At 37.1% G+C, this 17,989-nt stretch overlaps 2 protein-coding genes across 4 annotated transcripts; both read right to left on the bottom strand.

The window, feature by feature from the left end:
- Positions 1-72: 72 nt before the first annotated feature.
- LOC124642269 (titin) lies at positions 73-9,350 on the bottom strand. Of its 3 annotated transcripts, none has more exons than XM_047180621.1 (7): positions 4,984-9,350; positions 4,504-4,715; positions 4,003-4,210; positions 2,507-2,625; positions 2,030-2,205; positions 969-1,078; positions 73-769 (listed from the first exon to the last, which is right to left on the bottom strand). In XM_047180621.1, exons 1-7 carry the CDS (start codon positions 8,792-8,794, stop codon positions 471-473), a joined length of 4,935 nt encoding a protein of 1,644 aa, XP_047036577.1. In that variant the 5' UTR covers positions 8,795-9,350; the 3' UTR covers positions 73-470. The 3 variants fall into 3 exon arrangements, with proteins under 3 accessions (XP_047036577.1, XP_047036576.1, XP_047036579.1); XM_047180620.1 differs by having other exon boundaries at positions 2,030-2,208; positions 4,984-9,349; XM_047180623.1 differs by having other exon boundaries at positions 2,030-2,208; positions 4,996-9,348.
- Positions 9,351-11,340: 1,990 nt separating this feature from the next.
- LOC124642268 lies at positions 11,341-17,400 on the bottom strand. The gene has a single exon (XM_047180619.1). The coding sequence runs from the start codon at positions 16,833-16,835 to the stop codon at positions 11,598-11,600; it is 5,238 nt and encodes a 1,745-aa protein (XP_047036575.1). The 5' UTR covers positions 16,836-17,400; the 3' UTR covers positions 11,341-11,597.
- Positions 17,401-17,989: the final 589 nt, after the last annotated feature.

The raw sequence follows: 17,989 nt of genomic DNA, 5'->3' as shown, positions 1-17,989 counted from the left end.
GTAAGCAGTAAGTTGCAAAGTAGCAAACAAGGTTTTAAGGTTGGTTCAGTACATCAGAGAGAAACAGTAATGTCCATTCACATAAATACGTTTATTGAAGACAAAACTGAAACAAACTGAAGAAACATAAAACACAATAATTATTAAGTAAAATTACATTACAAACCATCTGACACAGAGTTACACGTCAATCATATATAACTTAACACTAATAATACAAAATCAAACACTACAGCAACAAACAGAAGTTACAAAACACTTGTTATCCCTATCACACTGATTAGAAACATCAATTATAAGATAGAGATAGAAGCTTATTGTCGTGTACCTAAAGTTACATTTAAATGTGCTCCTAAGAATTTCATTGATAGAATTGATACGGGTGAATCTTAAGACACCTACGATCATAAGTATTGTCAATCAAATCACCATCACACTTTCAGATTCAAGCTAAAAGACTTAAAAAAAACTCATGCAGAAATAATAGCAAAACAATAATTTTTGAACAACAAAGGCATTTCATCATCAGAGATAAAGTTCCTGTCAGGTCTGACACTGGCGAAATTATTATACTTCGGTTCTGCAATGAAGTTGTACCCAGTCTCGGAGCACTCCTTGATTCTGATGCAGTCCTTATGGAGTTCAGTGATGGTGTAACCGGTAATGATGAAGGGAACCTTCAACTTGAGAATCGCGTTGATGGCAGAGGGCCAGGGGTCTTTACCGTTGTAGACTGATGAACGTTGGATGCTAGGGTTGAAGGCACAAACTGGAAATAAGAAGATAGTCTGGTAATTTTCATGAAGACCTGTATGTATGAATAATGGTCAAAGAGTATAGTCAAAATTCTTACGAAATTTCTTTACGAATATTCTTTACGAAAGCTACATGCGAAAGACACATTAGAAATCAGATCAATTAACGTTAGCAGAAGTTTTTATGTTGATGACATAACATTTGTTTCTCACCAATATCAGGGACAACAAAGTCATCGCTGGACTTGTAGTCAGCGTAGGTCCTCTTGTCTTGGAAGCTGAACACCACACGACGTTTGCTCTGTCGGCAGTTCTCACATAACCTGATAAACACAAATATAATAACTTTAATAATTGAAATGATGGAGTTTGTTTTAATAAGCTCCCCGATCCGAGTAACGATTGACATTGTTATGACAAAGCAACCAATTCATCCAAATACGTAAGTTCTTGACTAATATGTCGTCAGTGAAATTATTTTAAACTCAATTACTGCAACATCTTATATCGTTTGGGATGCCCCATTATTACAATCTGAAGGATTTGCCTTCCCAATGCGTATGCAATAGTAATATTATGATTAACGCTGTTTAAGCTTTGGTTTCCTAGGAAAGCGGTGCCGTCATATAGCGGCCGTCATATTACGGACGCAAATAGACGGTCGTCTTTACGGTGATGACATGTGGACAGTTCCACGGCCGTTTTAACACACCGTCATAAACTTTTTGTTAGTTGTATCATACTTACTAACCTGTTTTATTTAACATTTCTCAAATTTCACGACAACAATTCTGTTTTAGTTGACTTTTTCTATAATCTTTACTTTTTATATTATATATTGCTTCGTGGTTACGAACGAAATCTATTAAAATTTCGTCGTCCTCGCTGCTCCAAGAGTTGTAACAAATCTTTGACGTTGTTCCGAAAAAAAAACACAAATACGTATTAAAAAAGCTTCACCGCTTTCAATAAAACGTTCACCAAACTATCTGACACCGTCAAGACGGCCGTCATGCAAATGGCGGCACCGCTTTTTGAAGTTACGGCGTCAGTTACCGCTCTCTAGGAAACCGCCCCATTTCGTTTACATAGACAACGTTCTGGTGACGTCATTCACCGCTGTATTACGGCCGCTATATGACGGCACCGCTTTCCTAGGAAACCAAAGCTTTAGAGAGGATATCCATAACTCTATGCTAATTTTTAACTTTAGTTCCTTTTCTTTAGAAATCGATATTAGTTAGATGCTTAACACCTAGTTATAAAAAGCTTACTTAATCTTCCCAAGCAGTTCCAGCGGCAGATTGGAAGGGTTCAGGTTATAGTTGATGAGCACGACCCTCAGCTCCTGCAGGTCAGGTCTCAGGTGCAAGAAGAACACCTCCCATTTGTTGAGGGCATCAGCTTCGAACTGTAACTCCGCTCCCACCACGTGGATGGTGAATGACGTCTTCTAAAATGAGGTTCTTGTTTAATGTCAATCTTCAATTATTGTTTAATGGCTGAGGAGATTAGATAGGCAGTTGTTCCATGTGGCACACTAGTACTACACTATCTTTAATTAGTCTGGAAGCTAAAGTCAAGTAGAGTCTGCAGTTTTGGTACCTTACTTTACAGACTGTGGTCAATTTAGATTCCCATTTAATTCAGTTGACTAAAAATATTGTTCTATGTTCTATCATTGTGAAATGGACTTTCTATATCTACTTTTAAAGTTCCTATTTGAATAGTAAGTTTGCCTTCATTGTTACCTTATTAACACCATTGGCGATGGACCCAGCTTTGGACCTGCAGAGCTGGTGGCAGTAGGCAGCAGTGAGTGGAGCAGTCGCCAGTTGCGTTAACGCTGCGTATTGTATGTCGTTTATGTCTGTAACAAACGAAAATATTATGGATTAATATGGATGAGGAGATAAAGATTGACCAAGTAGGATTGATTGACTAAAAGTGGACTTCAACAAGAAGGGAACGGATATCAGTATGACCGCTGACAGAGAGAAATGGAAGCTTAAAACATGTAGCGCCGAGCACGAGCCCAAATAACTTGGGTACAAGACATGAAGAAGAAGAAACAATAAGAACACGAATTCGTTTTTAGATCAAAACTGTAAAAAAGGCTTACCTAATGATAAATGGGTATCCAAAATCCATAATTTGGATACAGACGTTACTACAACATCACCTACATTTGAAACACACAACATTATTACAGTATGACTTACACAAATATCAACAAATGTGTGGTAATAAATAAGCTTTATAGGTTTCTCGTCATTATGCTATTCTTCATTTACATGTAGTATTGTATTATTCCTGTTTGTAATTTTAGCATTATTACTCGTACAACCTAGTGGCCTGAATCATGGGCATGATGCAAGTTTATTAATATCGCGGATACTGTGTAGAGATAAAATGCAATTATGATTCGTCATCATCTTGATTCTCTCTAAAGAAATGTGGAAAAGGATAATATATTAATAGATAAACGTTTTAAAATACACAGTACCTATAGGACTAATGTTAGTTTGATTTTAGGTGAGAACTTTGACAAAATAATCGATACTCCAAATTATAATGCTTCAGTTTTTTTTCATGTAAGCTTATTAGTGGGCTAACTACTCTTACATGATTTTTTAATAAAACATTTTTCATAATCCTATATAATTATGCCCACATGGTCAACCGACCACTCTTTTAGAGCATGATCAATAATTTGCTTTAAATAATACAGTCCCCCAACTGTCAGACTTGATTATATTAAAATCTAGGTCAACCAGACTTAGGGTCACTCCCCAACGATTTGGACAATGAATAATTTCATGATGCTTTTTAGTTGTTTTTAAAACTACTCCTTTACTTTCTCTTTATTCAACAACAAATGTTGTATGCGTGTTTTGTTCCCGGCTTAAAAATGAGTGCATCAATCACATTGCAAAGATAACAGATGACTGATGCAAAATGTTTCATGTAATACAAGTTTTATTGATAGTGCCATTAGAAAACATGAATTTTGTTTCATTGAAGGAATAAGGTTTCTATCTTTCTAGAATATCAACCCCTTTTCCATCCCTAACTATCGCGACTCAAAAACGCATTACCTATTCGTCTACCGACATCACCTTATTTCTTATTTTCTCTACATTATCATTTATAGCATTAAGTTTATTTAAAGATGCATTTAACATAGGACTGCTAAGACCAATCTACTATTAGACATCATTATAAAGCAACATCTTCAAGACCTTACCAATTTTCTCCTCATACATAGATGCGAGCACTTCATTTATCTTCTCTGGTATCAACTGAGGTTCTCTCAACACTTTGGTGGGCATCTTCGGCTCCAGTCGACCCTTGGTCTGCTGGTAGCACACCAGCTTTTCATACAGGGAGTAGGATTTGCACCAACGGGAGTGGGTCTTTGGAAAGTGGTCGGGGTTCTCTGTGCAGAATGATATCTGAGAACAAAAGATGGAGTTAAGTATCTTTGGTAGATTGTTGGTGACAATGATTTTAACTTGAAACAATTATCGTCATCATTTCAACTCATCAACATGTCGGGCTTAGTTTAGCGTCCTAGTATAGCCCTACTAATAACAATTTTAACTGGTCAGATTAGCAACAAAACCCATCCTAGCCAATTGTTCAAAAATATGTATACAGGATACTTTTCTTTCTTTTACAAATTGATAGTCATATTAAAATGGGTTATTATACTCATGAATAAATACAGCCTCAGATTTCAACTTACTTGCCCACACCCCTGGCAGTCACTCAGCTTGCTCTGTTTCCATTCCCTGCACGGCACATGAGCACAGACCCTCGGATACAACAGCGCCTCTTGCTCCCAGGGCACGAGTCTTCTCTTCAGCACCTTCTCACAGGACACTATCATTTGCATCCTGATCAAGCGGTAGTCGTGGCCTGTCAAGTTCTTTGCGTCTCCGTATATGAATTTTTGATCTGTGAAGACAATTACTTTTATTGTCTAAAGTACTTATAACTTACCAAAATTATCAATTTAAGTATCAGCTATTCTTGTATTCTAAATAATACTGTCTATTTTAGTTTCAATGTTTTTTCGCACATATATATACATATAAGTAGCAAACCAGATAATAACAGGATTATTTCCCTTATGACCAGAAGTGCTTTACATAATAAACTTTATAACACCACGAGAAATTACATCACCAAAGATTGAATAAGAAGACAAGTCAAGAATACATGCCTGAACTCTTACCCTTCAGATGAACAATGGTAGACACAGCGAAGCACAGAGCCTGATGCTGCGGCCAGTCTTCATCCTTATGCTTATTGCTGCAGTAAAACAACAGATTGCAGTAACTGCACGGTACGCGAACTCCACTCAGACTCTTCTTACAAACGTGACAAGAACTCTGCAGAAACACTTTCCTAAAACTATACTTGTACACAAAATCATTATTATCATCCATCTTGCAATCCTTACTCAACTCCTTAGAATTGTTCGTCTGTGTGTTTTTAGACTGTTTCCTCTCAACTTCTACAGAATCTTTTATTTTGACCCGAGCTGTGATTTCATTTGGTATTTTATCTTTTTCCTTTTTGAAATCCCTTCTATTCGATCGTACAGGAATATCGGGATGGCCTAGCAAGTTTTTTGGCGGCGAAACTGGGGATTTTTCTTCATCTGGTGCTATTATGTTGATTTTAGGATTGTTTTGTTCTTGAGATTCTTTAACGATCATTTCGAAAGTCTTATTCACGTCATCGATGCTAGATGTCAGTGCATCTTCAAAATTTTCTATAGGTTCATAATCCGCGTCCGGCAATGCATCGTCTGTAGTCTCTGAATCAACGTTGCTTGCTTGCTGTTTACCTTTTTCTGAACTTTGGCCTTTACTTTTGGAATCAGATTTACTCTCAGATTTGGAATCAGTTTTTTCTTCTTTCTTTGCTTCTTGTGTAGTTTGTGACGTTGTTGCTGGTGTCGCACCTTGTGCAGCGGGGGTCGCTTGAGAATCTTGCTTACCTTTCTTCTTTTTGTGCTTTCCTTTATTATCTTTTCTTGCAGGACATATAGGTGGTACATCTGTTGTTGTTTCTGTAATTTGTTCTTTGGGTTCTTCAGTAACTTTTTTCTCACTATCTAGGGATTCAGCCTTTTTTTCCTCCACTGGGTGCTGCGGTAATGATGGTACAGAACTTTCCTTAAGCTTTTGTTCTTCAATAAGAGGCTTGTCAAAGCCCAATAACATTTCAGTAGGACTAAATCCTATTAACTTTTCCTCAATCTTAGGTGTCGTTTCAATGGTTTTGTTGTCAGAGCTTAATGCTGCTTCTGCTACTTTAGTTTCGACAAAAGGCAGTGGAATAGAGGTAGCTTTGCTTTGATCGGGAGATGTTGTTTCAGGAATAATTTTGTGTTTACCTTCTGCTTTTTGTTTATTTTTAGAAACCATTGGTGATTTACTTCTTTCCTTGCTTCTTTCTAAAGGTACGTTCATACTGCTTTCTTGCGACAAAATCTTTTCTGTTTCTTTTTCTATTGTTGGTGTTGGTTTCGGGGCACTTTCGCCGGTATCAAATAAAAGATCTGAGACATTCTTAGCTTTCGCTCTTGTCGTTTCAAATTCTTTTTCAATATTTTCTTCACTCTTTTCTATAGATGTTAGTTCTGCTAGTGATCTTTCAATAGATAACCTCAATTCTTCCATGTCCTGGTTTACCTCCATCATTTTCGATTTGATATCCGTCTTCTCATCTTTAGGTGACATTCTCATTTCTTCTTGTTTTACAGGAGTCTGCACCCTTTCTTGTCTAACTGGTATATCTCCCAATACCGGTTCAACAGGAAATATTTCTCTGATAACAGTGTTATTGTTATCATCGCGTAACTGCTGGCTCGCAGCGCGTGGATATGTGATGTCTGGTACGGTCTCACAAGCAGAGCCTTCAGATTCATCAGCTTTAATACTGCTTATTTCAATGTCATACATTCTTGTTATATTAGAAGCGTCTATTTTTTCTGATAAACTTTGTTGTGTAACATCCTCTGCTTTTGATGTTTCTTTAGCTACAGGTGTTGGAGTTACAGGTCTCTCATCAACTTTAGGCACTTCTTCCATCTTTTTTGGGGGCTTAGGAGACTTCTTTCTTTTCTTACCGGATTTATTGTCAGTCTTTTGTTTATCTTCAGTCTGTGATGCAGCTCCCTCAGTTTTGGTAAATTCAAGTTCTTCGTCGACTTTTTCAGGCGTCAATAGTTCTTTACCTTTGAATTCAGGTATTAATAGTTCTTTACCTTTGAATTCAGGCATAAATAATTCTTTGCCTTTGGATTCAGGCGGTTCAATTGGTTTAGGTGCTTCTTGTACTGTTTCTTTAACATTGTCAACTGTTATGGGCATATCAGACTTTTGACTCATTATTATGAATTCCTGTTGATCAGTTTGTGGGGTGAGGATTTCTGTTATAACTGCTAATTGCTCTTTTGTAGTATCTTTGACATCAGCTGGTTTAATATCAGATTCTATTTTAAGTTCCTGAACTCCAGCAGCAATGTCAAGTGATTTTGGCATTTTTGCTCCCTTCTTTCGTTTCTTACCCATCGCTTTTTCAGCGAGCAGCTCAAACTCTTGTGCTATAAGTTTTTCATCTTCATCAGGTGCTGTTAAAGTAATATCACTGGTTAATGCAAGTTGAGTAGGAATCTCAACTTTGCTAGTATTTTCTGTCTCTACGGGTTTTGATTCGAGTAATTGTAACGGAGCTGGAACAGAACTTTCTGAATCCTTTGAAGGTTCTAATATACTAATATCCTGTGGCGGTTCAGGAGTTTGACTTTCATGCTTTCCTTTGCGTTTCTTTTCTACAGGTTTAGCTATTATAGCTTTTGGTTTTGGACTTAAATCACTGACTAAAGGTTCAGGTGATTCTGCAACTGCAGTCTCTTTAGGTAAATCTTCTGGTTTCACTTCAACTGGTCCGAGTGGAATAGCGCTGGATGTGGGAGTCTCGATATTTACTAACGTCTCAGCTTGATCTGGTTTTATTTCATCTTGCTTAGGAATTTCTTCTACTTTAGGTTGCTTTTTATCTTTCTTGTTTTTCTTTTTGGATTTACTTTCAGCTGCCGGTGGTTCTTGTGTTGGTTCCAATTCCTTTATTGGAGTTGCTGCTTTTTCTTGTGGAAGTGGAGCGGGTATAGTTTTTTCAGTCTTTTCAGTTTTTATTTCAACGTTTTCAATTTCACCCGTTATTTTTTCTAGCAGTATGTTGGAATCTTCAACTTTTTCATCCATTTTGACTTCAGGTTCATCTTTGTCATCAAGTATTTTTTGGAAAGCTGCAGTACATGAAAACTCTTCAGATTTTTCTGAATCATTTCGTTTCTTCTTTTTGTTTTTCTTTTTTGCGGGTTTCACTTCCTCAATTATTTCAGTTTTCAAATCCTCTTGTTTTATCTCTGGCACGGAATCTTTGATCTCCGGTGCCTTTTCTTCCGGTTTCAAGGGAATATTAGTTGGTTCTTGGTCAGTTTCACCAGTTGAAATAAGTTCTTCGCCTTTTTGATCAGCATTCTTCTTTTTGTTTTTCTTTTTACGAGCAGTCGGAGTTATCAATGGCAACTCTTCTGGTTTACTCTCAGCTTCTGGAATATCAACTTTCGTTTCCTCCGTAGGTACTTGATTATCAGTTTCTTTTGATTTTTCTTCCATATTATCATCAAAATCATCATCTTTACCTTTTTTCTTCTTTCCTCTGTTTCGTTTAGGTTTTTTAGGTGCTTCTTCGTCCTTCACATCTGCAGCAGGTGTTATAATTTCACTCACAATTTCTGGCACACGTTTTTCTTTATCACTTTCAACTTTCTGTTCTATATTTTGAATGACTTCACCAATTAATCCAATATCTTCTTTTTTGTCACCAACAGGAACTGCTACATCTTCAACTTTATCACTTTTCGCCACATCTTCAAGTTTATCGCCACTCTTATCTTCTTGTACCGGCACAGGATTAGGCACCTTCCCTTTTTTATTTTTACCTTTTTTATTCATTTTCACAAAACGCACACAAACGACTAACGTTTACAGGGAAATCGGAGTGACTGAGCTTCTAAATACAGATTTTGTCTGACCGATATGTTGGGCCGCATTTCTAGTCAGAAATGTCCACGTGAAATTACTAAATGTCACTGGAAACTTGCTATGGAAATACCGACTCTATTGTTCTTGTTTTGTAGTCTATTTTTGTTTGCGTTGTTGCATAATTTGTGCATGCTCCGAGTCATAAGGAAGAGACGGGTGCCAAAAGTGCATATATCTGTTACATACGTTCTATAAATATGTCACTTTTGTATGCGAATCGATTTTCAATACTGCACCGTTTGACAATTTGACGTATTGGCCTTTGAAGTCAACAATGTAAAATGAAAAGGGATAAATCATCTTGATGTATTTTATTGACAGTTATTAATTTAATACTTCAACGCCAAACGAAATCATCGTTAATTACAAGTGAATTGATTTTAATGTTGTTAGTGTAGAATCTCATTATCTTTTCCAATTAACCAATCATAGTGTAATCAATAATACAAATAACCGAAAACAGTTAATTTTTATTTAGTAGTGCACACTATTCTTGTCTATTACTTTAAAAAAGTATAATTACCAACATATTCATAAACTTTGCATTACTTTCGTATGTCCAACCAATCTGTTTATATTTATTTACTAGAATAGAAACCTTGTTCAAAATCCAGTTCCCATCATCATTTGAAGTAACAAAGAACAAAGCCATTCATGCGTCACTTTTGAATAACTGACACAAACCCAGTCAAAGACTTTAACAATATTATCTCGTCACAATCGAACATTTTCTGTGACCTACATAAATCTTTTATGGACCCCTGGTCACTTGAAAACTACTGTCATATGCTAAGGGGCCTTAAAACTAATTTCATTTACATCTCAAACAATACAAATTAAACGAAATTCAACCTTATTTTTAAATAGCTAAGAGCTGGCAACAGTTTCAGTGTCTTTGCCAAAATAAACCACGTTAAAACTGCAGTTGGATAACTAAAACTCAAGCAAATCTGGTCTCTATTTTCAGAAGAATAAGATTGAAGTTTGCCAGAGTGAAGTGTAAGACAAATCGTGGTTTTTCTCCCCCTTATTTTAAATGCTAATTTGACGTAGGGAACCCTTCGTAAAAAGTCCGGGAGCTGTCTTTTTTATTGTTCGAAAGTAGTTTTGCACGCGACTGTTCTTTTATTTGTCACCGTTTAATATTAAAGCAGGTTTTACTGAATTATACAATGTTGGAAGGGGCTCGTGGCTCGTGGTTCGGGAGCACGAGTCAATCTATCAAGGTTAAGTTATGCTTGACAGATAACCAGTCTTATTTATTTATTTATTTATTTATTTAATAAGTACAGTGACAGACTACAGGTTAAGACAATCAAGAAAAACAATAGTTAGCATACAGTTATGGGTTATATGGCAACTGGGCTTTGGAGATCTGAAGAGCTGAATGCACTAGCTGCATTATAATAACATCAGTGTGAGACTACTATGTTTATAGCTAGGAAAATAGTAGACACTAATTAGACAACTCTGAATATTATTCGCCAGAAGCAAATAAAATTACCTATAGTTCGGCCATTCAGAGAATGCGTTCCTGACACGTCGCGATTGAACTGACGACGTAACTTTGCAATGGCGTTGCAGTTACGATAAAAATATTTTTGCTGGTTGTTTACCGTTTTAACAATTGAGGAGCATTAAAACAACATTATTATATCAATAATCAATGAATGTTATTACGTCGTCAGTTCAATCGCGACGTGTCAGGAACGCATTCTCTGAATGGCCGAACGTTATATTTTTTTTTCAAAATTGTGATGATATCAAATACCCTAAAAGATCAGAAAATACTACAAAGAAAACTAAAAAGCTAGCTTTATATTAAAAGTAATCTTCATAAGTGCCTACTGCTAAGCATTGGCCTCCAATCGCGTTAACCATCCAGGTCTTAGGCAGCCCGCATCCACCCACTGCCCAATCTTCAAATTTTCGGTTCACCGTGTAGCAAGACCACCTACACAACGTTTGCCAGAGTCTTCACACTATAAGAGCTCTTGTTCACAGTATTTTTTTTATAGTGACCTTTATACACTAGCAGCCGTGCTTACATATTATAGTGAATTTACCGTCGATTTTTACGTCAGTGAATATCAAGAATAGTCTATTCGACTATGTATCAAAGAACGTTGACATATCGATCAGGGGCGTGGACGCCAAACAAACAATGTTTGGCAACTTAATGCAAAACTCTTTATCTTATTATAAGCTTGCCAAATACTGTTACTGCCCAAGAGTTATCGACAATAAACGGATTTTCTCTGGATAGCAAAATCTAAGCTGTTTATTGGCTATTGCCAGCGTATCAACTTAAAATATTTAACTCGAAATTATTGTCTGTATGTTTGTTGCTTCATCAGGCCCAAACTGGCCAACGGATTTTGATGAAATTTACCAGTAATATAGCTTGTACATCAGTCTATCATATAGGCTTGTTTGGAGATGAATAAAAGATCTTCTTCGATAGTAATAAGGCGTGTAATCAGCGATTGGTTTACAATAAAACAAAATTTTGTTATATATCGTGTGCGCAAGTGTCGAGCGAATTTGCAAGTGCATGAGGCGCGGCGCGCGGAGGAATTTGGAACTAAAATCGTAACGCCATCTAGTGGGGCTCGCAGGAATCGCAGGTACATGTTCGATTGATGACGATGCGTAGACATGCCGCCCGCCTTGGAGTGACAGCCTCCAACGCAGAAGTAGAAGTTGGGAGAAGTTAAGGTTCTTCCTCCTGTAGTAGCGGACACAATCTGGGGTATGACCGTCGTATTACTCCGTTAGCTGTTTTGATGTCAGCTACACGTGCTAGTCCATCCTTCCCAGGGAAAGTGGTTATGACTCGTCCAAGACGCCATTTTAAGGGTGGCAAATTGTCATCTTTGATGAGCACTAATGTATTGGGTGCTATTGTGCCGGTGTTGTACTGCCATTTGGTCCTTGTCTGCAGTTCCGAAACGTACTCCTGCGACCAGCGTTTCCAAAAATTTTGCCTCATTTGTTCGATGCGCTCGTAGCGGACCAGGCGTGATGTATTCGAAGCTGTGAGGTCTTCGCAGGCAGGTGCAGTGAGCGGCCGGCCAATCAGAAAATGGGCTGGTGTAAGAGGGAGTAGGTCGTTTGGGTCTGAAGACATGGGATACATAGGTCTGGAGTTGAGGAGGGCTTCAATTTGTGCTAATAATGTTGAAAATTCCTCATACGTGAGGTTAACGTTTCCTACGCGACGGAGATGATATTTAAAAGATTTGACCCCTGCCTCCCACAAACCTCCAAAATGTGGGGAGTACGGAGGTATAAAGCTAAACTTAATATTTTCATTTGCTGCAAAATTTAAAATATCATTTTCACTATGATTTAAAAAATCTGAAAATTCCTTGAGTGCGCCTACGAATGTTTTTCCGTTATCGGAAAATATATAAGCGGGTTTTCCGCGACGACATAGGAACCTTTTTAAAGCAAGTAAATACGCCTCAGAAGTTAAACTTGTGACCAATTCTAGATGTATCGCTCGAGTGGTAAAGCATATGAATAGGCACACATAACATTTTTCAAGTTTTGAACCCCTTCCCTTCCGATTCAATATAAACATAGGTCCCGCATAATCCACACCGCAGCGCAAGAAAGGATACCCCGGTTCCAATCTCTCAAAGGGTAAGTTACCCATTTTTACTGATAGTGCCTTCCCTTTCTGGCGAGTACATATAATGCACTTATGTACCGTCTGCTTAGCTAAATCACGACCCCTGAGTGGCCACCAACTCTCTCTGATAGTAGCCAAGAGAAGCTGTGGACCAGCATGGAGTAGACGTTTGTGTTCAAATTGAAAAAGTAGTCGCGTGAAGGTATGTTTTGAACATAACAATATAGGGTGTTTTTTACTGTATGGGAAGGTGCGTGAATTTACTAATCTACCTCCCACTCTTATAATGCGATCAGAATCCAAGAACACATCAAGACTAGATATGTTTCTCATCGACTTTACAGGTAAGTTATTTATCAATTGATTCAAAATGTCTGCAAATGATGCATGTTGTGCTAAGCGTACTAAAACTAACGTTGATTTATTTAATTCATCAGCCGTTAACGGACCAATGCTACGTTCCGTTTTACTTTTAATTCGTGCATTATTAATGAATCGTAACACGTAAGCGGCTGCACGTCTCATGCGATTAAAATTTGAAAAACGTTCGAAAATAAAAATACTAGTATAAGTCGACTGTGTAAATAAAACCTTTGATTTCATTTCTGGTAAATCGTTTAAATTTATAATTTCATTCTGGTTGTCATATTTAAAATTCATGTGCATATCCTTTAAAAATGCTGGCCCGTGCCACCAAATATCTGTACTTTGAAGCGCGTCGAGCGTGAGCCCGCGAGATAAGAGGTCAGCCGGGTTGTCTTTACCAGCAACATGTAACCACGGCAACTCACCAGTCAGTTCGTTGATTTGCACGACTCTGTTCTGCACGAACGTTTTTAACAAATTAGGTGACATTTTAATCCAATTTATGACAATCATTGAGTCAGACCAAAAATATATGTGGTTAAATTTCAATCTCCATGACTGAACAATTTTTTGATACAGCTTGGCACCAACTAACGCTCCGCACAGCTCAAGACGCGGTATTGTGACTGGCTTAATTGGTGCGACTTTGGTCTTGGCACAAAGTATCCTAACTGTAGCTGGTGAGTTGTCATTGTATGTACTTATAAAGGCACATGCACCATATGCATCCTGTGATGCATCCGAAAAAATGTGTAAATCTGTATAATTTGTATTTATTTCCCTGACATGACGAGGAATTTTTATGTCTTGTAAGTGTTGAAGAGTGGCAATAAAGTTTTTCCACGTAGACAGAATATCATTTGGTACTGGATCGTCCCAACTTAATTTACAAAGCCATAGTTTCTGTAAAAGTATTTTCACAATTATAATTGCGGGTGATAACAAGCCTAATGGGTCATACACCTGTGAAACAACGGACAAGATAACGCGCTTAGTCACATGAGTAAAGTTTTGATCAATTTTTGTCGTAAAATATAATAAATCTAAATAATTTAACCAACCAATACCCAGAGTTTTAGTTAAACAATTTTCTCCTAAAGATAAATCTTTTTGTTGATCTGTTGTAGATGATTCCGAATTAAACAACCATTTACGTAAATGGAAGCAACCAGATTTTAAAGTATCATTTACTTTGGTACAAATATCTAATAAACATTGTTTATCATCATTACCTGTAATTAGGTCATCGACAAACAGATCTTCGTTGATAACCTGTTTTATGACGTCATCCTTACATTCCGACGCCAGCTGTTTGATGCAACGAATGCTTAGATAAGGAGCGGACGCGGTACCGTATGTCACCGTATTAAGCTGAAATACACCGAGTTCATCGGATTTATTTTCTCGCCAAATAATTAATTGAAGATTTCTTTGATCCGGTTGTAGATTAATTTGCCGGAACATCTTCTCGACGTCGGCGCATGCAACGAATCTAAATTGACGAAATCGTAACAAGATTGAGAAAACATCATTATGTAAACTAGGGCCAATATGCTGAATATCGTTAAGCGATTTACCCGAAGTTGACTTCGCACTACCATCAAAAACAACCCTAAGTTTCGTAGTGCTACTATGAATTCTTAAAACACCGTGATGCGGTAGAAAATAATTTGGTGATGGATAAGAATTGACTCGACTCATGTGACCTAAACTCAAATATTCATTCATGAAATCACAATATAACCTTTTATATTCAGGCGTAGATTTATCTAATTTTCGTTCAAGTGCGTGAAAGCGATTAAGTGCGAGCGCATACGTATCTCCCAGTGTATCGCTGGGCTCGGCTAATGGAATGCGCACAAAAAACCGACCCGTGTTATCGCGGTACGTAGTTTGTAAAAACAAGTTTTCACACAAAGACTCGTCATTAGTTAATTTATTTTGCGGAGGTAGTTCTTCTAGCTCCCAGAATTTCCTAAGTTGAGCGTCTAATGATTGTGAGTAATTGCATTGAACTCGATTGTTGCGTGAAGTTTTTTTATTCAGCAATGGGCCAGATATTACCCATCCTAACTGAGTATTCTGAAGATATGGACCACTACTTAGGCGAATCAGTCCATCAGTTAAAAGTTCCCAGAATTTATCTGCCCCAATTAATAATTCGATTTCTGATGGCGAATAAAATTCCGAATCAGCTAACTGTACATGATCAGGGATATTTATGTTTGAAGTTGTACCTAAACATGGTAATTGAGCTGTTATTTGATTCAAAACTAAACACTTCATGCGTGTGTTATATTGTGTAGTTTTAGATCTCAAATTAATTTCACAAGATTGTGTAGAATTAGTCACCGAGTTACCTACTCCGGAGACTTGCACAGTGGACTGTATTAAATTGAGTTTAAGTCGTTTACATAATGATTCCGCTATAAAGGAATGCTGACTACCATTATCTAGTAAAGCGCGAGTAGTGTGATAGTTATTGCTTTTATCTGCAACCTCAACTAAAGCTGTAGACAGCAGGACAGTCTCTAATAATGAATGAGTAGTGCTCTGATGTGTCGTATGAGATGCAGAATGTAATGTGGCAGTATGTAAAGACTTACCACTAGTTGTATTCTGTGACGATGCCTGAGAATTATGCGCAACGACTGGCGAGGTGGATACACTCGCGCTATCGTCACATTTATCATGAAGTAGATTGTTGTGTTTTTTGTTGCATTGCTTACACGGACCAAACCAACACTCATCTGCCGAGTGATTAGCGCGTAAACAATTGCAACATAACTTCTTTTCATTAACGAATTTTATTCTATCATTAATATTTAATTTTAAGAATGACTCGCAAGAATAAAGCGGATGATTAGCTTGACACATAGCGCAAATACGAGGACGTTTGGAATTTTTATTATTAGGTTGTTTATTTTGTGTTGATGTGTAACTATGTGATTTGTTTGATTGTTGTGACTGTGACGGTTTTTTTATGTTATTATCTGTGTATGATTTACTATGTGCAAAATTAATAGTTTCCAGTACGTCAGCCCGATTTTTAAGAAACGTTATTAAATCATCAACCCTTGTACGTGAAATTGACTGATTTTGACTATTTATAATTGAACTTTTGTGAGTCTCCCATTCTCGTTCAGTAACAGAATCTAGTTTAGATGTAATTAAATAAATAATCAACGTGTCCCACGACTCAGTTGGTTCGCCGAGGTTTTTGAGGGAACGTAGATTTTTGAGAACGGTATCAATGAGTTTACGAATTTGATTAGGTGATTCCTTATTAAGCGACGTCATAGAGAATAAAGCTTTAACATGGGTTTGCACAAGTAAACGGTTGTTATTGAATCTGTTTTCTAATAACTCCCATGCTACATTGTAATTCTCTGAGGAGAATTCTAAGGATTTAATAACCAATAATGCACTGCCAGAAAGAGAAGATCGTAGGTAATGGAATTTTTGCACATTATCTATTTCTTTAGAGTTATGTACTAGAGAAAGGTAAGTATCGCGGTACTCCAACCAATGATCATAAGATCCGTCAAAGGATGGAAGTGAAATTGTAGGCAATTTAACTTTACTAAAAATTTTTGAACTGTTTTGAACATCATCTGCGTTAATAATACACTTAGCTTTGGTCACATAAGCGTAGTAATTGGTTTCAAAAGATTCCCTCTCAGATAGTTCTTTTTCTACTTGACTATCAGGTATTTTTAAGTCTATTTCATCCTGAATTTCTGTAAATTGCTCTAGTAGTAAGTCTACTTTTTGTAAACGAGTTTGTAATTCTGATTTTATGGTTTCAGTCGTAGTCATTACTTCTACCGAGTCCACATATTTCATGAATAGTCTAAATTTACCGCGAACAACACCTCTTCTTTTGTTTAAATCTTTAATTAACTCTTCACTACTGCTACGACTTTCCTTTGATGGAGTTCTAGTCATTTTGTAGTTTGTGGAAGGCAGTGGAAACCGTTATTTTGTACTTAAGATTAACAAAGGATATTTTTATATTTTTAAGTTGAGGGTAGCGACGAGACGAAAGAAACTTACGCGTTTTTAATTATTTAAGTATCAACACAACACAACACAATACAACACTATCAACACAAATGAAGCACACAATAAAGAAAAGGGCTAAGGATTGATAAGGATGATTGGCCTGACCTTTTTATGCTGGTACCATGGGTCCGTAGATGTTCTTGCTGGTGACGTCGTTCGTGCGTCCGATTTATGCTGGTCGCAACGATTTCTTCCGCTGCACCCGGCGCTGAAGGTCCAACTTATGTTTGGAGATGAATAAAAGATCTTCTTCGATAGTAATAAGGCGTGTAATCAGCGATTGGTTTACAATAAAACAAAATTTTGTTATATATCGTGTGCGCAAGTGTCGAGCGAATTTGCAAGTGCATGAGGCGCGGCGCGCGGAGGAATTTGGAACTAAAATCGTAACGCCATCTAGTGGGGCTCGCAGGAATCGCAGGTACATGTTCGATTGATGACGATGCGTAGACAAGGCTATTTATAATCCGGGTATGGGCAGCAGTTATATCAGAAAGCGGGTGAAACCACGGCCGAAAATAAGTAACCTATTATATAAAATTTACATGCCACGTCCCTACCTTATGAATAATTCACTGTATCACACGGAATGAAAGTATCAGACTGATGCATATGAATGTCTCTGTCGTATCATTTTGAAGCTTTAGCTTGCGGCTTCAGGCAAATTCTTGTAGAATATTAGCATATGCACGTGGTTTCACTCGTGTTGTAAAGCAACCTTCCTCTTTTTCAGCTGAAATGATTCAGCCCCTTGCGTGGTACTGTAACACATTTAAAAGTTCATTTTTTTTTAGATTTTCGGGATATGATCTCAATATTAATAAATTAAGAATATTGGCAGAAAAATAAATTTAATGTGTCAGTTAGGTCGTATAAAGCGTTAGGACGCAAAAGCTTCAAAAAGATTTAAAAGATCCTAACAAATACGTTATTTAACTTTGCCTATAGTATATGTTTCCATGTCACCCGTGTACTTATTATTGTATTTTACAATGATATAGCTACGTTACAAGTCATAAGCTAGTATACAAACATTA

This window comes from Helicoverpa zea, chromosome 24 (assembly GCF_022581195.2).
Source record: "Helicoverpa zea isolate HzStark_Cry1AcR chromosome 24, ilHelZeax1.1, whole genome shotgun sequence".
In the NCBI taxonomy this organism is placed as follows: domain Eukaryota; kingdom Metazoa; phylum Arthropoda; class Insecta; order Lepidoptera; family Noctuidae; genus Helicoverpa; species Helicoverpa zea.
This window is presented reverse-complemented; position numbering and strand designations above follow the sequence as displayed.